Source organism: Amblyomma mixtum, chromosome 6 (assembly GCF_055824585.1).
Source record: "Amblyomma mixtum isolate Tamu chromosome 6, ASM5582458v1, whole genome shotgun sequence".
In the NCBI taxonomy this organism is placed as follows: Eukaryota; Metazoa; Arthropoda; class Arachnida; order Ixodida; family Ixodidae; genus Amblyomma; species Amblyomma mixtum.
In genome coordinates this window covers 126220986-126245975 of record NC_143017.1, presented here as the reverse complement: position 1 = coordinate 126245975, position 24990 = coordinate 126220986, and the positions used below count along the sequence as shown (strand labels likewise).

Here is a 24990-nt window from a genome sequence, read left to right as displayed (position 1 = left end):
CACAACACAAGTTTTGCTGGCACCATTAACGTGGCTTGTAGGAGCACCAATTTTGTTTCCAGCGGCTTTCACACTTCCATTGTTTCAGCTCGCACATTTCAGAGGCTCCCCAGAGCTGCCGGGACAATAGTGCTGCAAATAAGCGTAGCTGATTGCAAGGATGAAATAACGTGGATGAATTCTACACACACGCGCCTGTTTTAGAGGTGACCATTTGTGCGCACTACAACATGATTACGTCCGCGAATTTCCTAATCATCAGTGCATCGAGATACGGGAGGCACTTCGAAGAGGATAATCTACAAGGATCATAAACAGGGATTGTAGAGGTATGCCCACTACTATCACTTGGTGCAGCTTAGTGCATAACCCTGTAGGGGAGCTCTCCCTTGACAAGGAACTGCAAAGTAATATATATAATTCGCCTCTATCCGAAATTAGGATATTTATTTGTCCCGGTAGTATTCAGCGGCTTAGGAGGTAGAGAATATACCACTCGTTTATGTAGTGATCTGTCTGCACGGAGAAAAATGAGAAAAGCAAAGTGAATGAACAACAGCGACGGAACAGAAAATTATGGCATGAAAAATGGGCAGCAACGTGCATTCAGTGAGCTGCTCTGGATGGTTCGTCATCATTTTTAGTTGCAATAGTTGCATTAGTGCAGCCTGATCGAGTCATGGAGACTAGACAATCCCTGTCACTTAGGCACTTTGGACGCAGCTGTTAGTCAGAAAATGGTGGTTCAATTCGTAAACTTCGCACCTGGCTGCCAACCACTGACATTTCCTGACGATTGCTACTTACTATTGATCAGTCAGCATCGTTAAGCCTCTAAGTAATGGACCATAGCGTGCGCGTATCACCATGCGGGTGAACTGAAAGTACACTTAGTCAGAACTAAGTATGCTTTGTTAGCCTAATTGTTAGCTTAGTTAACGGAGTGACTGTGTAAGTCAGGCGACTGTCCCGGGTGCCACGCAATGCCGGAACAAGCTTTTTCTAAACGAAAGTTTGCATTCGAAAACCTGGTCTTTCTTGTGGGCACGTTACTGCAAGCGGGCCAATATTAATTTGCGCTTTCCTTATAGGGATTTGTTTTATCGATGCGGCCATGGCACTTTTTGACTCAACACGAAGCGAAGGTCGCTAGATGCCACAGCATCCGATTTTGTCTGCAGGGGATGCTACGGCTGACAAGCGCATGGATCAGCGCATGCGCCAGACGACCAGCGGGACTGAAGGGGAAGATGTGAAACGCACTACTGCCGCGCCGGCCGAAGGTACATGAACTGCGCATGAGAATGTGGAACGCCATAGCGTTATATAGGCCATCCTGTTTGGCTGATGGATGGCGTCCACCAGCGTTCAGCTTCTTGTAAATCAGCTTAGTGGACTATGCAAGCTCGACCTTTATCTTCTCACGGACGCATTTTTGGTTGTCCAGGTCTTTAAATTTCAAAGGTTTTTGAAGAACCACGTAAAGTTTCAATGTTTAATGTAAGTTACATTTTAATAGCTCTAAAGCTCTTTACGACAGGCATTCCGCGAGCATCAGCGTGATTCCGTCACACATGTCATCTGCAAGCAGAAGCTGCTCAATCGCCGTGGTTGCTTTAAAAGTTCGCGAAAATGCTTCACTGCACAAGATAGCAGCATACAAAAATCGGAATTTAAGAAACAACTGAAGTCTTAACGCGAATTTGAATTGTGCACCTATGGCTGCGCCACTGTGTCGTGCCCTAATTACCCGGTTACGTCCGTAGTGGTGGAGCTAGGCAGTCGGCTCCAATCGTACTGACGGTAAAGGGCGCGCTTGTGCCATTGTTGATGGCCCAAAAGCGACTGGCGACAAGCGAGAGGGTGAGGAGGAGGAGAGCACATACAATGGGGATTGGGCTTGTTTGGCACTGTTCTTGAATTACAAACACTGGTGGAAGGGGAGAGGTGGTGTGAACAGCGTACTCGTCAGCGCTTTGTCTACAAATGAGCTTGCACACGTGTCTCTGCGTCATACCTGCGTCGTATTTTTAAACGGAAGGCGTGAAAGAATTCTCATAGGCGCGTGTCGAGGCTCTGATGTACGCTAGATGACCACAGCGGTGTGGATATGACAGAGTTGTGACGTCACAACGTAGATACGGTATGATGCATCTTTAACGTTAAGACTTCAAAAACTTTTCCCGCCTCAACCACTGGTTCGTTTACAGTGAATCTACGCACAAAGTTTGAGTATTGTAGCGAGTTTGACAGCGGTACTTACTTGGTTCAGCAGCGCATTATACTAAACCTGCAATTGTTTGCCCCGAGATCGACGAATCGAAAGCCGTCAACGCCGGGTTTTCACCAAAGGGCGATGGTGACGCCATCTGTTGTCTGCAAAGAAAAGCGCTACGATGCGAAAGGCGGCGAGGCGAGCGTTGCAAGGTGCGCGGGTCCTTTGATGGAGTCATTCCCGCTCTTCGGCGGCAAACCCGGCGCTGGCGGCCTTCAACTCGTCGATCTCGGCGCAGGCCGTTACGGATTTTTAACATGTGCGGCTGTACCAAGTAAGTACCGTTGAGAAACTTGCCACAAGACAAAAGTTATCACAGTACGCAAGCACTGCGAGCAGTTTTACTGGGAACGCACCAGCGGTTGTGACGGGAAAAGTTTTGGAAGTGTTCAGACGATTAAGATGCACAATACTGTTTAAGGAGCGCTGTAAGGCATTGTAGACACCAGGGGGCGATGTGCGCTAGCGCTCTGTGCACCAAGCTGTAGCTCTGTTTGAAGATTTAGGCAACAATAGCTTAATCAACTGGGTAATTATTATTTTTGTTGCTGCTATTACTACAGCGCGAACACTTTCCGCTGTCTTTAAAATTCTTTCCTCTCCCTTGCCTTTCTGCGCTGCAGCATTATGCTTAATAAAACTGCGAAGACGCTACTCAGTGACAGATGACTAAGAACTTATATGAACACGAAACAAGCCGTGTGCCGCCTGGCGGTTACACGTCGATTGTAGAGCGCGGCCTTCTATTTAAGAGAGATCTGCACCGTTCAGGAGGCTCGTGACATTCGGTAAGGCTCAGAGATCTTCCCTGACCTGCAGAGTATGCGAAAAAGCACTGCTAAAGCTGTGAGATCATTTATAAATTACATCTTTTTCTTGTGAAAAGAGGATGAACAGGGCTACTTAACTGTATTTCGCTTTATGCCTTACCTTGTGGAACTACTATGTCTTTCTTAATGACATCCTGTTGAACAGCTATCTTTCTGAGAGTTTCGGTTCTGCTACGTAGGTGAGCAGGAATGGCGGCAACTTGCTGCTTTGAAATCGTACGAAGAGCCTATCCCAGTGCCCGATTCTATCCCTATACGGAACTTCATGAGAAACAATACCATTAATGAAAGGTATCGTAGGACCCTGGGTGTACCGTAATTTCTTTTGACCCAGGAATGTTAGCGTGCGTGTTTTGCCACCACGCCTGAGTTTGATGTCACTCTCCACCACCATGCTTCACGCAAATCTGTCACTGTTTATACTGTCATCACTTTTGTCGTATTTGCAGCGCACGCAGTGCAGTGAAGTTAGGTAATCAAGAGCCGAGTGATCAAGGAATCTCGCGGAGTGTTCTTAATTTGCTCATGCTCACGATTTCATCAACCGCAATTGCCCAGCGCCCGAATGGTAAAAGAGCGCGCTAGTCTTACACCATCCTAACACAGTAATAATTTTAAGCATAGGCCCCTTATGTGCTTAAGCAAGGTGTATATTTCATTGCAGTGCTGAGATACTGCTAGAGTGCAGTTCGTTTTCCTTCCCACGGATCTGTGAAACTTATGGCATATTCCAATGGGGGATCAGGAGCAGATCCCTGAATCCGCTAAAAAGCACAAAATCAGTCTAGTACATTGAAAACTCCGGAATTGAATTCGAATTGCCCATTGCAGCAAGCTGTCCGATTCGCGGAGCAAGAAAACGTGTGGAGGATAGCCGATTGGAATACGCCATTAGCCTTTGCGAAAACAAGTGGTTCTTTGCCAACCCGTGCTTCTCGTTGTGATCTGCCCTAACAGCCAGCATGGGGATCACCAAGAGTGGCGGGAGCAGCATGGCCAACCGCGGTCAGCAGTCATCGAGCGTCGGGCCCGAAATGCTGAGCAATGCGGACGAGGAGGGCGCTGCAGCCAGTAAAGGCGGCCGACCCATGTCCTCTACACTCATGCCAGGAGGAGGAGGAGCTGAAGATAAATCAGCTCGCCCCTCTCTCCCGGAAGAAAAAAAGAGAATGAGTACCTCGTCAGGCACACACGACGACAAGGCAGGAGGTCAGTATCGCAGTTAAATATGGGCTATAAAACAAAACAACAGAAGAAAACTTAATAGCCCGAGAAACAACATAACTTCATTATCATCAGCAGCCGAATTAAATCCACTGCAGGGTAAAGGCCGCTTACGGAAGAAGCACCCGCCTAGGCGCTTCAGTGGTCACGGCGTTAGGTTGCTGTGCGCAAACTGGCGTGTATTATTACAGCCGCGATTTCCTATTTTGGTGGAGATGAAACATAAAAACATCCGTGTACTGATTTGGGTGAACATAAAATAACTCTAAGGGGTGGAAATTAATATGAACCTGTCCACTACTACATGTTTCAGAGACCACAGCGTGAATTTGGCATGTAAAAAATTTAAAATCATTAATATTCAGGTAAAGGTAAGATATTCAGGTAAAGCCACCGAATGCTTGTTACGTTTTTCATCCGACACCACAACCTGCCCTCATTCATGTCCAACATTCTCTGACAAAAAATTTGAAAATTGCAAAATTGTAAGATACTGTTATGGGAATATTGAAGGTAATGGTCTATTGTTCTGTTGTGTAGCAAAATATTTTTTTAAAAGTGTTTCCATCGATCGCAACGAACAGTTAAGACTGGTATAGAAAACCAATGAGGAACGCTTTTGACGATAGCAAGAACGCTAATAGAAAAAAAAGAAATGCATGACTGCTGTCGGATGATCTACGCATACATTGATTGTTATAGTGAAATTTTACATTATATGAAGAAATTACTTTGATCAACAGTTTCCCGCTCAAAAAAGCTTTTGTCCAGAATTGTTATGTATGATTTTCGCCTTTGTTTATTTTTCTTTCTTTCTTGTTAATATCGAAAGAGCTTCACAAGACCAGCAGTTCGTGAGATCTGTTCTATTGGATGGCTTTGGATGCCATTTAATGGTCATCATAGCGTCCATTAACTAACCAGGCCATTAACTAAATAGGCAGCATAACCCGACAAAAAAAAATAAAACTAAGGAAAACCGGAGGAAGAAATTAAATATGCTGGTTCAACAGCGCCAAGGAAACCATCGAAGGTTTTCCCGCAGCAATTTGCAGTTTTATGCGCTTAATTGGTGGACAAGGATTGACCGCTGCCATGGTTTGTAGCAGGAAAGCATTTTTGCATTTTTGCGAGGGTTGATAGCCCAAACACTTTTTCCTACGTCAGAACTTTGCGTGTACGGTCAATTTTCGAACTTTGCGTCATGATAGCCAAAGACAAAGGCGCTGAGTTGTCAGAAGTTGCACTGAGAGGAGAAGAATACTGAAGTTTTGCCCTCTGGGTCCATAAACTGCATGATAAGCGATACACACTTTAACGCCTTCCATTTTTTCACAACCGCGCAAGAAGCAACTGTACTAGTCATGACGAGCCAGTGCAATAAGGAAGACCGACCTACAGTGAGCTAGAAATATTCTACTGTAACAGAGGCTCCAGAATGAGGACATGGACTTAAAGAAACTTCAAGAGTTCGGTGGATATGTATCATACTTTTATGAGCCATACCTTCAGGCAATTTATTTCTGGTATGGTCGATATGGTTCTATATTTTGCTTTTTTCTGAGCGTTGTGTAATAATTTGTTTTCGTGTCTGTGAAGTTCAATGGCCGACTTTTCATGTTTCATTTGTCTGGGATATGTTTTTCAACTATAGTCAGATACAACTGAAGAACGAAGCTGCTTTTCCCTGACAAAAGAACCCCTTCCAGCCTACCGCTTTGGCCGATTCTCATGAACCTGCTGGTATGTAGGAGGGGGGGGGGGGGGGGGCGGTATCCCCGAACATGGAGGGAGGGGAGTGGGGGCTATCGCCTTTCATCGGCCCTCCCTGCATTGGATGCTAGCAGGCTCATCAGAATTACCAGATGCCACTGGCTGGAAGGAGGTCCTTTGAAGGGGGAAAAGCCGCTAAGTTCTTGAGTTGTATCCGACTCTACAACCGCTGTCCTGGCGTACACTAACCGATGCGAATATATGATACAAAGGCCCCAACACGCAATCAAATCTAATGTAATGTTATAATAGAGATGACAGCCTGCTTTACTTCTACTATCACACTACTAATATATCGCAGGAGCGGAGACACAAAATGACGCATTGCCCGCCATGGACGATGAGTCACCGTCTAACACGCTGGGAGCGGAGGCTTTAGCCGAGACGGCAAAGCCTCTTTCGGCGAGCCCACACGGTAGGCCCAAGAGTGACGGTAAGTTGCCGCTTCAGGTAAACGCAGCCGCACGAACGTTTTTCTTGTGGAAAGGAAAATCAACAAGATCATAAACGTAGAAATACCGAGAACACGTATGCTTTTTCACTTCCTCTATAGACGGATACAACTCATGAACGAAGCAGCTTTTCCCCGTCAGAGGACCCCCTTCAAGCCAATGGTGTCGGCCGGTTCTCATGACTCTGCTAGCGTGACAATGCAGGGAGGGGACTATCTCTGACCATGGAGGGAGCGGACTGATCTACTTTCATCTGACACTCCCTGCGTTTCCACGTTAGAAGGCTCATGAGAATCGACCGACGCCATTGGCTTGAAGGGGGTCTTTTGACAGGAAAAGCCACTTCCTTCTTTAGTTGCATTCGACTATACAACCACAGTCCCTGCATACATTGACAGATGTGAAAATAGATGCATAAATAATACTAAAGCCGCGACGACACACAACCAAAATGTAATGTAAGGCTATGTAGAGAAGAGCCTGTCTTGCATCTGCTATAGCACTACTAATACATCGCAGGAGCGATGACACAAAACGACGCATTGTCCTCCATGGTCGATGTGTCACCGTCTAACAAGCCGGGAGCGGCGGCTTTAGCTGAGACGGCAAAGCCTCTCTCGGCGAGCACAGACGGTGGGCCCAACAGTGACGGTAAGTAGCCCCTTCAGCTCAACTATGAGCTGCACAACTGTTTTGCTTATCGAAAGGAAAATCAACAAGCTTGACTCCTTCCTGTTAATGTCGTCATGAATTGTGGTACAGCGCAGAAATACCGAGAACACATGTGTTTGTTCACTTCCTCTGTAGACGGATACCACTCAAGAACGAAGCGACTTTTCCTTCTGAAAGAACTCCCTTCTAGTCAATGGCGTCGGCTCATTCTCGTGAACCTGTTAGTGTGACAATGCAGGAAGGGGATATCCCCTTTCATGTACTTTCATTTGCCACTCCCTGCATTGCCACGCTAGCAGGCTTATGAGATTCGGCCAACGCCAGTGGCTGAAAGAGGGTCCTTTGACGAGGAAACCCAGCTTCGATTCTGAATTGTGTCCTACTCTATAACCTCTGTCCTTGCATACACTGAGAGATGTGAAAATAAATAGATATAAATGATACAAAGGCCACGACACACAAACAAAATGTAATGTAAGGCTATATAGAGAAGAGCTTGTTTTGCATCTGCTATAGAACTACTAATACATCGCAGGAGCGACAACACAAAACGACGAATTGTCTGCCATGGTCGATGAGTTACCGTTTAACATGTCGGGAGCGGAAGCTTTAGCCGAGACGGCAAAGCCTCTTTCGGCGAGCACACACGATGGGCACAAGAGTGACGGTAAGTTGCCGCTTTAGGTCGACGGTGAGCTGCACGACCGTTATGCTTGTGGAAAGGAAAATCAGTCATCTTACCTACTTCCTGTTAATGTCGTCGTGAATTGAGTTACAGCGTAGAAATAGCGAAAACACGCGTGCTTTTCGCTTCCTCCGCAGTCGGACACAACGCAAGAATGAAGCGTCTTTTCCCAGTCAAAGGACGCCCTCCAGTCAATGGCGTCGGCCGGTTTTCATGAGCCTGCGAGTGTGACAATGCAGGGAGTGGCGTGACAGTGCAGGGAGGGGACTATCCCCGACCATGGAGGGTGGGAACTATACCCTTTCAACTACTTTATCTCCCACTACCTGCTTTGTCATGCTAGCAGGCTCATGAGAATCGGCGACGCCATTAGCTGGAAGGGAGTCTTTTGGCGGGAAGGGAAGGGAAAACTTTATTTACACTAACGGTTTTTCCTGCGGTTTGGGGGCATCTTTAGAGACGTCTTGGTTCTACCCCCAGGAGCCTTTTCTGTCGAATTCGTCCGCCTCTAATCAATGGTCGGTTGCCCTCAGTCCAGGGCTCCGCTGGCCACTGCCGCCCGTTGAGCTCGCTGTACCAGACCTTGTTGGTCTTCACAGCGGTCGCTGGACAGCAGAGTCTCCCACTGCTCCGCACTCGGGTTTTGTATTTTGGGGACCACGGGAAAAGTCGCCTCGATGATAAGTTGTATCCGGCTATAGTAAAACATTAATGCATCGTTATATGAGAAATTTGTACTATAAGCAAAAGTGCCCATTTGCATGCTTTCAGCTGTCTCGGTACTACAAGGACATCCCCTTAGACGGGGTACATATCACAAGTGCGTAATGACGTCGATATGGTCTCCAGAATGAGCGCAGCACTCTGAATAAAACATAAAAAACCTGAAGATCAGTTAAACGGCTGGAGTATTATGAGAAAGAAATGACAGAGAATGGCAATTTAGAGAGGGTAGTTCTGTCATCTAACTCCAGTATTTATTTAGTTAACACTGCCTTGGCGTGGTGCCGTGAACTGTGCAAACATGTTCTCCCGGGCTGATATAAATTAACGAACCTTTTCTCTCGATTCTATTTCATTCTTGTCATTTGCTGCGCCGAACAGCTGGTCCCGACGATAACGAGGGCGTAGTGGTGCCTCAACCAATGACAGAGTGTTAAAAGAGATTTAGGAATAGAATCGGTAATTATCTCGGCCCTCGTTATGTTGGTTCCTTTTTCGTGGGCGTGTAGGTCGCGTGCAAGGCGCAGTTGGTATGTCTCACGTGCGTTAGGCGTACGATGAACACTTATATCCCAGCGGGGCAAATGGTCCTTTCGTAAAACATGTCGCATCAGATATAGTAACTGAGGCACACAATCGAAAGTTTAGAGAGGAAAAAAAGGTGTGCCCTCTGACCTCGCTCAGAGGCCGGTTTTTTGACGGGGCCTATTTCATATGCACCTCAGCAACCGTGTAATGGCTCCCGCCTTGTCTCCACAGCTACCTTGTCTAGAAACAAAATTAAGGGTACACAGGAGGCAGCTCATTTAATCTCAACCAGCGTCACGAATCTGGATTCCGGGGTGCCAGTGGTTGTTATTGCTTGGGATTGTTTGCGCTGAGGACTTACAACCATGGCTTCTGTTGATGTTACTGCGGTACTATTCAACCACTGCTTTCCTTTTATTTCTCCTTTACTCATTAAGCACAGACATTATACCTTTTAAGCATATACTTAAGGAAAATTTCTTACTTCTGCTTACTTACCTCCTTTGTTGTGAGGTTTCTTTTAGGTCGCGTCCTGTGGCATCCGGGAGTGCCTACTTACACATAAAATACTAGTAAAGCGACTTTGCGGTATTTTGAAAATACTCTTCAGAAAGCAACTCACACTCTTCACATCCTCCTTTCTTTCTGCTCTTTCTATTATTTTTTCATTTCGCTAGCTGAGCAGTCGGAGCACGAGGGCCGCTCAGGCGGAGACATCGGCGGGCCCAACCGCCTGCTGTGTACGGTAGGCAGTCGCGCCATGGCGGAGGAGATGCTGCCACCTGACGGTCTGTGCGACAGACTTTTCTATACGGACGTCGTCTGGAGAGGGATGGCCATACGTGGAAACCAGAACCAGGAGAGCTGGAATGCCTTCCAGAAAGCCGCCGGGAAGTCCACGAAGACCGGTTACGGCTTCTCAGTTGACTACGGGTAGCTAGCAACTTGGGCTCTCTATCTCTATACCCGTACTTAGCTGCTTGAGATCTTCGAGCTCCGTCATACAAACGAAGCCTTATTTTAAGACGACAACATTTTCATCCACTATTATGATGTGCCTAACGTACACTTGAGCGCAGCCGTCGTCAAAAGGTTCCAGACTGGATGGTTCGCGTTTGAGGCTTTTTTAGCGGAGAACTTAACGGTGCCCCGTGTGGCCTGAAGAGTGTTGGCCAAGGTTGTGACTGAACGCCGCCTACTTCAGAAATGTTTGATATTTGCAGTTGCGAAACTTTTCAGAGGGTCCATGTATCAGAAATGGTGGTCCGAGTGGGCCAAAATGCGGGTGTTTACGGAATGCCGTGACGGGTGCGGTTAATAAGGTAAACTATGTTCAAACTGCAGACTTCGAGGTTGTCGATAAACGCACAATCGCCTGGCAACAAGATCAATGACACAGATTCACTAACAAAAGTTCATAGATATAACTGTCCGAAAGATAAATTTAAAATTCAAAAGAAACCCAAAAAGAAACACTTCACAGAGGCCAATGACGACATATGCCGGCAGCTTTTACTGGCTGCCATTCCTAAGCACCTCGAAAGTGTCCGTTGAAACTAGCAAACTTATACAGCGTAGTTTACCAGCTTGTTTGATCTAAGAGCTCTGGCCAACTTCCTTCCTCACTGCAGGCAAGTGGATCGGTTTTTCGCAACCATGATGACACCGATGGGTGAGCAGAAGCTGCGCGAGCTGTTCAAAGGCAAGATCGTGCACTACGGCGTGCTAAAGGCCACAGGGAGAGTGGCGCAGCTTCTCGAAGACATGCACGGGAAGCTGGGAGTACTGAAGGTAAGTTCATGAATGCATTATTTCCTTCCCTTATTTTGAAGGACCGGTTTTTCTTTAAATCGTTCGTCACATACTTCGTGTCGTGTATGGTTTGGTTTGGTTTATGGGGTTTAACGTCCCAAAGCGACTCAGGCTATGAGGGACGCCGTAGTGAAGGGCTCCGAAAATTTAGACCACTTGGGGTTCTTTAACGTGCACTGACATCGCACAGTACACGGGCCTCTAGAATTTCGCCTCCAATTAAATTCAGCCGCCGCGGCCGGGATCGAACCCGCGTCTTTCGGGTCAGCAGTCGAGCACCGTAACTACTGAGCCACCACGGCGGTACGTGTCGTGTATGTTACATCACTATCGCTTCGGTTGCGTCAGTGAAGGTGACTTGCAATCAGTCAGGGGGTCCCGGGGAGGGGGAGGTGTCAGACCCCCCACCAGTACTGACCAGGGATCTGAGGCTCCCGTGCTAGAATGCGAAGGCTGCATGAATCCAAAGCGAGCAACCATTTCTTTTTGTTCTTCTTGTAAGTGATGGTCAGAAGATTTCCTCTATCGTTTCGAAAATTTTGCTGTGATTTTTAGTAATTATCATGAAAATGTTTCTTAAGCCTGAGATGAAGAAAAATACAAAAGAGGCAGCACTGCACTACACAAAGGGTGGCAGAAAAAGGGAATCCCGTGCCCCCACACCACGAGTCAGTTCAGGGATGACCGCTCTGTTCCAACGCTGCACAGCAACAACGAGTTCACTGGCAGAGCGTGGGGATCGTTTGTTTCAGGTCTGTCACATAAACAGAGGAAACAATGACCTTTAAAAATGATTTCTTTGTCCCCTTTGTATAAAACGATGTGTAAACAATCCACCAGCCGCTTTCTCTCTCTCTCTCTCTCTCCCCCTCTTTATTCCCCTCTCCACCAGTGCCCGAGTCAGTAGAGTCCGCCCTTCGATGGAGCCAGACTTTAAGCACTGCGTGAAGTTATACAGTAGTTTCTAAGCAGAAGGAAGGAGAGAATGTGGACGAGAATATCTTGGAAAAACGCGTAAAAAGAAGCAGGGGCCTCATACACGACTTGACGAGGATAACAAGCGTTGTCCTTGCTGCTCTGGGCATGCCTTAGCAGCACGCCTGCACTGTCGAGACGATCAGGAATGCCTCAGAGGGAAGGAACTGGCGCGTAAAAAAAAGTATTTGAGGGTCTCTTAATTCTACAAATGGAGCAAAACAGAATCCTCGTCCGTTTAACGTCGACGTCTTTCCTTTCCTCTCCTTTAATTCCGGCTTGGCAATTGCAGCGTTGACCACCCAAACAAAAGAGGAAATAGTGACACTAAAAAAAAAGGGGGGGGGGGGGGGGGGGGGAGTCCAGCTTTATGAAGGTACGCTGTTAACGCTAGTAGCAACATCGCAGAACGATCCCATAAGGTAAGAACAACGGCGTTGGTGAAGGCATTAGCCGGGTAGAGCAGTTTCCCTCGTATAAACTAAACGGCGGCCGGCTGTATCAGTAAAGGAAATGGCACTCACACAATCCTGTATCAGGATTCACAAAACATTCATGAGAGCAGTCGAGGAGAAGAAACCATTACTTTTCGTTTTAATTCATTCATAGGGGTCGCTAAGTCTGGGCATGCTTGTAGTAACCCCACTGCCTTGAAATTTAATTTAAATGCACGCAGCATTGGGCGAGTTGGAAGTAGTTCATCTTGAAGACCAGCGCAAAACACATAAAGGACCAATGAAAGAGAAGACCCGTGTCGTTTTCTCTTCTGTTGGTCCTTTGTCTGTTTTGAGCTGGTCTTCGAATGCCTTGAACTTGAGCGCCCTGATAGAGAAGGCGCTGCTTTATGCTGGCTTAGTGGTCAACGCCTCTGGGTAAGGAATAACTCGTTCATGCGTTCCTGGACAGCCGTGTTCGGCTTTCTCTCCTGTTGTCTTGTTTTCAAGTCGTGCTGATAACGACGCATAGAAAATGCGGTTGGTGTAAGGGTCCTTTTTAAGGAACTCTTGAAATTCTAACGTGGGCACTGCTTTTTGTTTGAGATTTCGTACTCGCCCATTCGTGCAGCTCTTGAAGCAGCTACAAGGCCAGTTCACACAGAAAGCTCCAGAGACAAAAGCGAATCTTGACATCGCGCTCGGCATCAAGTTTCACTCCTACAAGAACCGTATCGACGGCAATCAGCATTCTTCAGCGATGACTGCCTTAGCCAAGTAAGCCTGTCTAATACTAACATCAAACGGGTCACTCACGGGGCTGAGGACAGCCGTGCTATGTTGCGAGCTTTCTGTAAAGTCATTGTGAGGAGAGGCTGTTGTGCCGAAGCTTTCTGAGTACGACCACGTTAAGCTACACGCTTAAAATACATAAAGTTGGGAACGATAGTGACGCTGCAGAAACGACGCGAATACCTTGTCTTCAGCTGGAATCTTTAGGACACATCGGGCATTGCCATGGCCTGAAGTTAGGAACGCTGTTTATTAACAGGCTGCGTAAGTGCGAGGAAACATCGCCGCACGAACAGTGTAACCAATCGTTCGAAGAAAGGGCCGTAGCAAACAGCTGAATCTCCTTTTTAATACAGGGCGGTACAGACTCCGTACGTAGCCAGCGATCCCGCACCTCAACAAACGGTATCTTGTTCAAAATGGGGGTGCTATGCGTCCGCGTTTGTTTGGAGTTCTTTGCCTGTATGTTTTCTGCAATCAAAAACCAAGAAGACTGTCCTTTTTCTCCTGCTTTCAGTCATCTCCCAATTACTGTCTTCATTGTTCACACACACATTAAAGACTGGAAAACTGGCAGATACCCGATTATAGGCACTGTGTGGTACTACTGGAACGAAATTACCAACACTCCAAACGAGCCTTCACTTGTAAGTAGCCGTACGTAGAGTCATCTTAGCGAAAACCTTTAAATTCATTGAAGGAGGTTGCAATTACGCGCTGTCAGGCCGTGCAGTCACTGGCAATAGAAATCTTAGTCGCATAGTTCGCCTGCGGGTCTTCATCAGTGTGGCTGTAATGTCATTTTTCTGACTGTTGTCCAATTTTGGGCTCCCTTAACGTTTTCTGTTTTAGCTGGCGGAAGCTCAAGGAACAATGCTGACGCTTTTCTTCAACATAGCCCAGAGAGAAGCCAGCTAGGATTTAATCTCACTCACACAAGCGGAAGTTTTGAGAGAGCGAGTACAGTGAGCAGGATTCGCAAGTTTGCTCGCATGCAACTATAGTTCGTTTTGGAAATGAGGCGCCAGCAAAAGCGTCAGCTGACAAAGGTCCAGGATTTCTCGCGAGATGCTGAGCAAATTAGCTGCCAGTTCCGCAGTAGTTTCATAACATGTTCTCCTTCCACGATTCTAGTGTGTCGAGTTGGGAGCGGCAAAAAATCATAGCACTGCATAACATTAATCATTAGAGCGGCTACATAATTCGTTAACGCTATGGTTGCTATTGTATTTTGGCTACCCTTCAGAGGCGCACTGCCAGAGAACTGAAAGATGCCAGCATACCTGCGCCGACGTACGTCATGCCATCATTCACTATGATGGTCGGAGAATTCCAGCAACAGAACGCCGCCGAGAAGAGCTCGAATTCCACTTACATGACGACGAAAGAGTTCACGCAGGTATGGCGCGTTTGAAAGTTCACGCGGTTAAGAAAGCGCCTGATTTTACATTATGCAACACAGGGTCCCTCCTTTAAACATGAACAATTTTTATTCAAGAACACATTATTCTTTGAAACTCCTTGCCACTTCCAGTAGTTTCCAGCTTGTATAAAATGTGCTTCAGGGGAGTGCACGCTCCGTGTTAATCTTTTGTAGAATTAACACCTAATGCACTGAGAAATTTACGTTAACAACGCACAAAGGTTATCACATTTGAGCGTAAAGGTTTTGACGTCACGTTACTCTATATTACCCTAAGTTTGAGAGTTGTGGGAACCAAATCAACTGTCTGGAAAAAGAAAATGAAGCCAGTCGAGATTAGGTTCTTGTTTTCACCTCGCTTCTTCGAGGCGCACATGGATTTGGCGGATTACGTGCAGCAGACAGCCAGATGATGGACAGACGGATGACACACGGAGAACAGATATAAAACGTCAAAACGTTACAGAAATAGATACGCACAATAGACAAAAGCTATGGACGCGTCTGTGGACGCACCCTCGTTGCTCTTTTCAGCGAGGGACGCGGCACAGCGAGCGAGTGAAGGGATTTGTTGTTAGAGTTTTAATGCTAGAACGTTAAGGCTCCCGTTTTGCAGCAAATCCAATGCTGTAATCGGCGTTGTGGGCGAAAAGTGGGCGAGGTAGGGTAGACGACCTTGGTGGCAGGTCAGCCACATGGGTCACGTGACCTTGTGACGTCATCATAACCTGCCCACCAGATTGTGAGCGAATTGCCCTCTGTGTCAGGTGGCACTTATATTAATGATTGGTCGCGAAAGGTTGCTGGGGAGGACTAATCTGGGTCTCACAAGCCCCGCCGGTGGCAGCACCTGCCATCGCAGGGTACTGGCGCATCGCTTAACCGCTGCACCAGTGCGTCAAGAAGGCTATGAGGACTCCCAGGGATGTATGAATGTGTCGTCGAGAATGACCGATTCCGTATATATGGGCATTTACCCCTTAACGCTATTGCGTCATACCCTTAAGACGGTGCTTAGGTGTCTCCTCCAGTTTTTTAGCGTTGAGCGAAGACAGCGCTCGTGCACTTCAGTGGTTGTTGTTAGTGTAGTCAAGAACAGGAGTGGGTTACGTGTCCTGGTGCAGAACCTGCATTTTCAGTGCGAATACGTGAACTTCCAGAGCCCGGAAAAGTAATACTTGTGAAATAAAAGGAGGTGTCAAGAAAAAAAAAATTACAGCCTGTCGGTGTCCATCCGTATGCATCAGCCCGTGTCCCACGCATCCCTCATGCGTAATGCGTGAAAGGAAGTTCGGCAAATTGCGAAGTTGTGAATGCTCCTTTATATGTAACCCCTCCGTGGGGATTTTTGGGTGTGCTTGTCATTTAGAAAATAGGCAGACATTATTTGTAACCACATAACGAGGTACTAGAAACGTGTGCGGAGCTTGTCCGTTCGTCACGGACGGTAAGTTTGGGTATTATTCGCGGAATATTTAATTCTCTTGAAGTGACAAACGCGAATAGATTTCACCGCTGCTTGCATTGCAGCTTACGTATATTCGCTTGTGTTTATTTCCTGATTACCCTTGTCTAGTTTATGGTGACTTATCGTTGGTTTCTCTTTTTCGTGATCAGGATGATTTCGTTCTTTTCACTGTGCATATCAGTGACTAGACAATAACGAAAACGTTCTTCCCTGATATAAATTGATGCAACCTATAAAGACGGATTGGTGATAAAATGTAGCTGATTTTGAGTCGGTGCTTCAACAGTAATATTTTATTGTGACTCGTCACAATGTGTCCGCTTTTTCATTCCATTGGGTTCATTTCGAAAAAAAAAAGAAAAACCTGTTTACCGTGCCGTGATTCACTGAGGCGGAACACTTTTTCCGCCTAAATTTCCAGGGAGACAGCATCTTGGGGCGCGCTTGCTAATCTGCAAACCTGTAGCACCACGCGTTAAAAAAAAAATTCTACAAACGCACTGCCAATAAGGCGGGTTCGGTTCTCCAACGGTACTTGCCCATCGCGTCGAAATAGCGCTGTACGAGAAAATGATGAAGCAGTCGCGGCCTGCGGAGCAGCCAGGTGTCAATGCGCAACTGCAGGAATCCGCGAGTGGTGACACCACATGTACTTCACTTTGACTCACTACTCTGGTTTATCAGAGCTTCGTTTTAGGTAACAATGACATATTTCCTACCATGCGGCACTAGGCTACCAATGTAGCTTGACTTAGGGCTAAATTTTAGGACGCCTTACCACAGTGCGGATGTCTTAAGAGCGGCTTGCCTTCCTTCAGTTAATTTTTTAAACACGCCTTTCTAAGGATCACTTAGAGAAGCCTTCCTTGGAGCTCCCTTTTATTAAGACAGCCACAACGCTACCTTCACTCTCCCTTACATCGCTCCTAGACCAGTATGCAAGCTTCACTGCACAACAAGTCGTTCGTCGCTTGCGCAGTAGGACGGCTCCGGAGGCAGCCTGGACGCCGAGTTCACAGCGGCTGAGCGAACGTTCGCTGCTGCCGCTGCACTGCAAAGGATGGGACGTTGCAAGAGCAACTATGTTTTACTGCTAAGCCATCTAGAGTCTTTAAACAATAGACATATAACGCAAAACGAACGCACGTTCAAATCAAATTCAATGTAATGGGTATGTAATTCTTTTTTTTTTAAATTTAGATAAATGTATGGCTATTATTAGACGCATATTCTCGACACCAGACGCGTACAAGCAGCTCCTACTCGCTTTGAGTGCAGTACAGTTAGAAAATTAGACGGGTTCCTTCAACGCTTCGTTTAATTACCGAAGCATGAGCCCTCCACATCTTAGGTAAGGAAACCGTGTAAGATAGGGAGCGTTTCGAAATTTGACGCTTAGTATTTCACTTTAGTGTCCCTTCAATTCATGTCTCCTACATCGTTCATGCCGTGGCACGCTTCGGCTCTTCAAACACATGCCAATATGCAGGGTGTCGTAGGTTATATAACTTTCATTAAAATAATAGGAAAAATGTTTTACTTCGCTCTCATTCACTATTTATTGTCTCAGTGAGATCGGACAGCAAATGAAAAGATTGACGCTCTGAGGGTGGTTTTGTACACGTTTCTTCGTCACATGCAGCTGTGCAAGACCAGGACAAGCGTCTCTATTGTGAACGCGGGGATTGTCAAGCTGTCCGCTGCCGACTACAACCGGACATACACCTATGAAGACGTGGACACAATGACTGCAAAGGTGAGTGGGGCATAGCACATTGCATTGCGCTCCTTTTGTTATTAACACCGCGCAACCATTTTCGTGAGCATAGCGTAACGTGGTTAAATTGTAAAGAAACTTCTGGACATAAACATCGCCGAGGTAGGCCAAAGGTTTTTTTCTAAGCTTCTCGCCCTGGGAAAATCTTATAGCCTTTAGAAAACCGGTGGGTAGCCAACGGCACTGGGATTGATGCCAACACCTCTCGAATGTTAGGCGGATGCTCTAACACAGGACACTAATAATTATCGATCAAGAGGAAACACTAAGGGTTACAAGATAGTGGTGACAAACTAGTACTGTTTCTTTCATTCTTTCTTTTTTATGTCTGCATACAAGCTGATTTCGATTGTTTTTTGTATCTCTACAATCAGAACAATCAAGCTGGAAGTTGAGAGATAAAAATGAACAAAATGTTAATCTCTTTCTTGCAACTTGCAAACAAATACGCATTATTGCGCTGCTAGACGTCCTAAGCACTGAGTCGTGAAGTGCAGCCGAAGTAGTTTCGGCGACCAAATATTACGACAGGCAGTATCAAACGTATTCACACGATAGCGTTAAAGAGCGTGTGTCGCAAAAAAAAAAAGCAGTGTCGTCGGCGTCGTTGACGTCGTTAAGCGGGAGTGAAAAATTACGAAAAATCCCCAGAGAGGCAACTTACGAGGTAGGTGGTCCACCTGTGTCACGTGACCTTGTGGCGTCATCGCAATCTGCCCACCGGATTGTGAGCAAACTGCATCGCTTAACCGCTGCACCACTGCGCCTGGAATGGCGCGATGGCTCCCAAGGATCTATGAATGCCAAGTGGAGAATGACCAATTCTGCAAATATGGGCATTAATTAACCCATTAGAGCTATTGCATCATACTCTAATAAAGAAGTGGAGCCATCGTGGGTGTAGCCTAAGTGTCCGTTACAATTTTTTAAATTGCTTTTGCCAACGAGATGTTGATCTGGTGTGTATTTCGAAAACACAGTTAAGATATTCATTCCTTTAGTAATTGAATGATAGCGTAATTTTCGTAAACATTGCAATGTAATGTACGCGTACTACCTTCTGTGAAATATGTTTTTCTGCTATGTTCATACTCTATGTTCATACTTTTATCGCTGCTGTTAAACATTCTTGAAGTCATTATTGGAGTCATTGGAAGTCATGTTCAACATGAATTATTATAGTACCTGTTATGCTTGTACATTTCCTAAAATTTTTGTTTTACTTTCGTTACTCTAGCATTGTATAATATATTAAACTGAAACGTTTTCTATATGTTGATCGGGATACATATCTAACATGTACGCCCTATTGCTGCCTATGTTGACACGGGGGATGAGATCTTGTCAAGCTGCTGTTTAGCAGCCTTTTCTCCCATATCCCCATATTCTCAAGAAACAGGAAATAGGCTGTGTGCAGTGTATGCAGTGATTAAAACTGATGATCTTTGCTGCAGGCGAGAGCCTTCTTCAATCTCTACCATCATCCTCATCAAGGCTGGGCTGTGTTCGACACAGAGTACGAGGACTACGACAACACGTGCGGAAAGGGCGCTTTCACGAGGCTCAAGGCTTTCAAGACAACACTAAGCTCGTCACTTTCGAACCCTGTTGACACATATAAACGGTGACGAGGAGACTGTGACCGATTCATTGTCGCCAGTTTGGCGAGCACTTGCAAACAACGAATAGAGAAGTAGGGCTGACTTTTCGAGTTGGTAACGTTCCATATTGCAGAGCGCTAACAAGTCAAACCTCCTTGGACGTCACCTCTTTGAGGCAGCTGTGGAATCCTGTTAAGTAATGCTACGAACATACTGATGGGATGGGGCAATCTTCCTGCGCGTAGCAAAATACTGCTTTTAAAATTTGTCCTCTGCTCGCACCAAAGGTGCGTTTTTGACAGTACGCTCTGCTGAAACATTCCGGATGAGTCGCTCGTTGGAATTATGGAATATGGAGTTCATATGATGGAAATATATATGGACATTCGTAAGTTTTTTGCATGGAGTCCATCAGCTTTCTATAAAATTTCTAATTAACTTCGACAAAGTGTGCTTGATGTCATATGGACTCCGTAGGGAACAATACGCGCATTCCATGTTGTCCATACCAACTCCGTGCACTTCATACTGACTCTGTATAAACCATATGGATATATATAAAATTATGGTATTCGCCCTATGGAAGCTTACGGAAACTTATGGAGCAGAAAGTTTCAAGCGTCCCATGGAGGGATGTGCAGATATATTGATTGTTATAGAGAAATAATACGATATGCGAAACGATTGGTTCCGTAAACAACTTCCGTGTGAAAAAATGCTCTTGTACAGAATTTCTGGGCTTGAGACTAGCACGAGGACGACACAAGCGCCCCTGTCGTTTCATGTTCACCGTTTTCGCGGTGTTTAAATCTGCAAATGAGGACAGGTTATAGCGTGTCCACATTGTTATGCTTTCCAAGCTGTATATGTTACTGTTCTCAATCATACTCGACGCATTGTTGAAATCCAACTCTCTTGCAGGCCTTTTCGACTGACTTAATTTTCGACATTCGAAAATCAGCGCACCTGCCAAACACTGCAAGGACGCTCTCTGATATTTTCGACATATACACGTCTCTGCTTAAAACAACAAAGCCCCCATATTTATGGTGACGCACTAAGAAACGAGATACTGAAAGTACAACGCACTTCCTCACCAGAGCAGAATTTGGCCACCCTGGTGTATTACTTGGCCGCAACCTTCTATGAAAAACACAATTAACTCTCGGCCCTCAGTCCCCAGTGGCTGTGCAGCAGCTGACCGGGGCGGCGGTCAGACCTGGGACGCAGCGGACGGTGCTAACAATCATTGGCTCCGGACAGGCTGCCATTGGGAACTGAACCTAGCAACGTTTAACGCAAGAACCTTATCCAGTGAGGCTAGTTTAGCAGTGCTGTTGGAAGAATTAGCGGGTATTAATTGGGATGTCATAGAGCTTAGTGAGGTTAGGAGGACCGAGGAGGCGTATACAGTACTAAAGGGTGGGCACATACTGTGCTATCGTGGATTAGCAGAATTTGCGATTGGCTGATGACATTGCATTGCTAAGCCACTCAGGACATGAACTACAAACCATGATCAATGAATTAGACAGACAGAGCAGAACGGTGGAGATAAAAATTAACATACAGAAAATCAAAGTATAATGTTCAACAGCCTAGCAAGGAAACAGCAGTTTGCAATTGGTAGCCAGGTGCTGGAAGTAGTAAGAGATTGTCTATTTAGGGCAGGTAGTGACAGCTGATCCCGATCAAGAGAGGGAAATAACTAGAAGAATAAGAATGGGGTGGAGCGGATATGACAGGTTCTCTCAGATCATGAATAGCAGATTACCAGTATCCCTCAAGAGAAAAATACACAAATGCTGTATCTTACCGGTACTCACCTATGGGGCATAAACATGGAGGCTAAGAAAAAAGGTTCGGCTCAAGTTAAGGACAACGCAGCGAGCTATGGAAAGAAAAATGATCGGTGTGACGTTAAGAGATCGGAAGCGGGCGGAGTGGGTGAGAGAACAACCGCGCGTTAATGATATCCTGGTTGAAGTCAAGAGGAAGAAGTGGGCTTGGGCAGGGCATGTAATGCGAAGGCAAGATAACCGCTGGTCCTTAAGGGTAACGGAGTGGATTCCAAGGGAAGGCAAGCGTTGCAGGGGGCGGTAGAAAGTTAGGTGGGCGGATGAGATTAAGAAATTTGAGGGAATACGGTGGCCGCAACTGGCTAAGGACATGGTTAATTGGAGAGACATGGGTGAGGCCTTTGCTCTGCAGTGGGCATAGACAGGCTGATGATGACGATGATGATGATGACGTAACATTGCCATAAAAAGAAACAGAGTATCGCGACTGCGAAATTCGACGCGTGCCAATTTTCCGCCGACGTTCCTTCCGTACATGTTTTTTGGGCGTTTTTCCTCCCTGGTCACTAATAGGTATAGAAAGCCTGCTGGCCATCCAATAAAACAGCTCTCTGTGTGTTGTCTATCTTCTTCTCTGTGCCGTCAAATGCGCTGTAGTTCTGGAAATAAAATGGCTTGAATCGGTTTTTATTTATTGGGTTGCTCTAGCGTTCTTCCGTATATCCTTTCTTCAAACTGATCCCGAATGTCTTGAACAGCCGTCTTGCTTGAAACGTTTCGGCTTGTTGGCTGCTAATAGCCAGTGACCGATTCATTCACACCGAACATCACGACTTTTGACCGTACTTAAAAGCTTGGTCTTTTCCATGAGTGCAGTGGGCAGCATTGTCGCCGTCAGCAAATTCTGCGTAGGGCAGGTATAGCTAATATTTGCTGATGCGTCCACTACACTCGCTTTCAATGCGAGAGAACAGGCGAAACATTCGCCAGTGCGCGATTTCCTGATTTGCGCATGCGCGAAAATACGAGAATATTTCTAAGAATGGGTATGAGCACATTTAAAATGTGCCATTCCCGTTGCTCCTGAGGCGCAACGGATTAGTTTTGTGTTAACAGAGTTAACAGCACGCCATTTGTCTCTCAGTTATCCCTGGATCCGTGTTCCCTTTTAGGTTGCATTCTGAGGTGATTTGGAGCCAAAATAGCCTTCTGAACCACTCCCTCGTAATCAATAAGTCTGTCCTTTTTCTTCTTAACTATCAATAACCTGCGATAATAATATCCAGAAGATAAACATTGCTCGCAAGCAAATAATTTACCATTACCCTAGGGATATGTGTTAGCCAGTTTGCTGCATTCTTAGATGTTTTCGGAGACCAATTCATTGTTGGAAAAGCCTTGCCAGAAGCCGCGGGAGGTGAAGCTGGAGGTTGATGCAGCTTTTAATCACGCTCTTACCCGTTCTCACAAATACTACAGTATTTTAGCGCCTGCGTACGATACGCATCTTTCACGACAGTAGTTTGGTTTGCAGTAGGTGCACGGAGCAGTCGATTTTAGCATTCTGGCTACAGCGAAGAAAATCTGCGCCTGTATTGGCCATACAAATAATTCATTGGCCATACAAATAATTCTTCGCGGTATTCTAGGCTCCAGCATTACGCACTCTCTCCGGCACGAGATACCCAATTCTACTAATGCGATAGCATTAGGAGTGCAATGAAGGCGAAAAGTGGCTGGCGTCGGCGGCAGCGGAGTCTGTGTGAAGCCTCCACCAGGGGGGATTTAGGGAGATTTCCCTCTCTATACCTGCCACTGTAGAAGGTGACATGGGGCGGGAGGGAAATCCTCCTCTCCACTTGTAGGGGAGATGAAGGAGACGCCGGACTAAGAATGACTCAGCAAAAAGGAATAAAAGAAGCTATTACGAGTAGAAACGGAATAAGAATGGAAGCACAGTTTGAATAGGATCAGAATTGGGATTTAATCGGAATCAGAATATATTGGTGAGTGAAAGACAATGAATTCAGAATTGAAATATATTGGCGAATGAACAAAAATTGCTATGGCATTTCCTCCGCCTGTACATTTTTTGGTATTAAACGCGTTTGCTTCTTCCCCACTGATCATTCACGACACCGCGAGCTCCTTGCTCGGAGCGCGTGGGACGAGGAAGAAGTTTTGAGCGCTCGCCAGCGACCAAACAGCTTGGCCTTAGTTTGAGCAGCCCGATCATATTGTCATTTGGGGCCACCATTCTCGGTTACAGCCACAGGTCTGTTTTTACCGCCATTCAAATTTTTTTACTGGAATCTAGACGGTTACCTTGCTAATATTTTATTCTTTATTTATTTATTTAATTTTTACACATCATTTCATTCTTTTTTTTCTATCCCCCGTTACTATTATTATTATTATTATTTTCATTCATTTATTTGTTAATCAACTTCCTCTGCTAGAGATCTTGCTGAGTCAAGTTCCTGCGTGCGTTATGCTTGTCCTGTTTCTTTTTGGTCTTTCTCCTTTCTCATAAAGACTCTCATCCCCAGCATTCTGCTATTTCTATTTATTACTTAATTTATCTATTTATTTTTCCCCAGAAAACAAAACCAAACAAACAAGCAAAAAATCTCAAAAACTCTCAATGCACCCCTCTTCTTGGCCGATCCCCCTCTGTGGGTATGCGCCATCCCATGAGGTGAACATCAACATCAACATCAACATCAGACGTCCGGGGAAGATATTCCACGGCAGCACCAAGGGCCGAACGCAATGACGCTGCTCGAGTTCACGGGTTGCTCGATGCTGGGCTTCGGGCCGGCCTTCTCCATGTTCGTGCTGACCGTGGCGGGCGAGCCGAGCCGCGTCATTGTCTTCGTGACGGCCGCCTTCTTCTGGCTGCTTTCGCTGCTCACGGCATCGCTCGCCTGGCTCGCCCTGGTGCCACTGCGACAGTACACCGCGCCGGGAGTCGCCATGGTCGTCCTTTCACAGGTAGGCGCCGGATCGTGTGTTGCCTCTTCTTCAGCGCTGCCACGTAGCCCTGGCGCAGAGAAGGCGTGGAACGCAGAGGAAACTTCTCCTTAGTGACAACGGCGTGGCATGGTGTATGGCATCGTAGGGTACGGTATTGTTAAGACATGTTTTGATGCGCACTTTTGTCCTTTACTCCACTCAAGATAACCTTGCGCTTTCGCCGTTTCGTCCGGACGTCCGCTGCAGGAAATCTTCCGGCTGCTATTCTTCCGCGTGCTGCGCAAGGCTGAGCGTGTGCTGAACGCAGTGGCGCTGGCGGGCGCCGACGAAGCTGCGCGCATGCGCTCCCGGCTCGCGTTCGCCTACACGTCGGGCCTGGCGTTCGGCACCATGGGTGGCCTCTTCTCGCTGCTGGGACCGCTTTCCGACGCCCTGGGTCCCGGCACGCCGGGCCTGACGAGCGGCGCGCCGCCGCGACTGCTCGCCGCCTCGGCGCTGACCGCGGCCGCCTTCAGCGTGCTGCACGTGTGCTGGGCGCTGGTCTCCTTCAACGGACTCGACACGCGCCGCTGGACCTCGCTCGCCTTCGCGCCTGCCGCCCACGTGGCGGCGTCGGCCGCGACGTTGTTGGCTCCTCGGGGAGACTACGCCGTCTCTCTGGGCTCTATGGCTGCATTGCTGCTGGCGTCCGCAGCGCTCGCCTTCCAAGCGGCCGGGGGGAGCGCGGGAAACATATGGGCGGCAATAAGCAAGCGGGACACCAAGGAGTGA

The 24990-nt window shown here is 46.7% G+C and overlaps 2 protein-coding genes across 2 annotated transcripts; both read left to right on the top strand.

The window, feature by feature from the left end:
* Positions 1 to 9655: 9655 nt before the first annotated feature.
* LOC149340306 (uncharacterized) lies at positions 9656 to 19471 on the top strand. The gene is made up of 7 exons (XM_089550785.1): positions 9656 to 10095; positions 10794 to 10953; positions 13015 to 13160; positions 13693 to 13822; positions 14422 to 14574; positions 17709 to 17822; positions 19298 to 19471. Exons 1-7 carry the CDS (start codon positions 9923 to 9925, stop codon positions 19469 to 19471), a joined length of 1050 nt encoding a protein of 349 aa, XP_089406911.1. The 5' UTR covers positions 9656 to 9922.
* A 4544-nt stretch (positions 19472 to 24015) lies between these two features.
* On the top strand, positions 24016 to 24990 carry LOC149340305 (gamma-secretase subunit Aph-1-like). Its single transcript, XM_089550783.1, has 2 exons — positions 24016 to 24237; positions 24466 to 24990. Exons 1-2 carry the CDS (start codon positions 24016 to 24018, stop codon positions 24988 to 24990), a joined length of 747 nt encoding a protein of 248 aa, XP_089406909.1.

Excerpts from the sequence above, each read along its gene's own strand:
- LOC149340306 (XM_089550785.1), top strand. The coding sequence starts at position 9,923 with ATGGCGGAGGAGATGCTGCCACCTGACGGTCTGTGCGACAGACTTTTC. Across the intron at positions 10,954-13,014 it reads GGAAGCTGGGAGTACTGAAG|CTCTTGAAGCAGCTACAAGG; the intron begins GTAAGTTCATGA and ends CCATTCGTGCAG. Across the intron at positions 14,575-17,708 it reads CGACGAAAGAGTTCACGCAG|CTGTGCAAGACCAGGACAAG; the intron begins GTATGGCGCGTT and ends CGTCACATGCAG.
- LOC149340305 (XM_089550783.1), top strand. The coding sequence starts at position 24,016 with ATGACGCTGCTCGAGTTCACGGGTTGCTCGATGCTGGGCTTCGGGCCG. Across the intron at positions 24,238-24,465 it reads CCATGGTCGTCCTTTCACAG|GAAATCTTCCGGCTGCTATT; the intron begins GTAGGCGCCGGA and ends CGTCCGCTGCAG.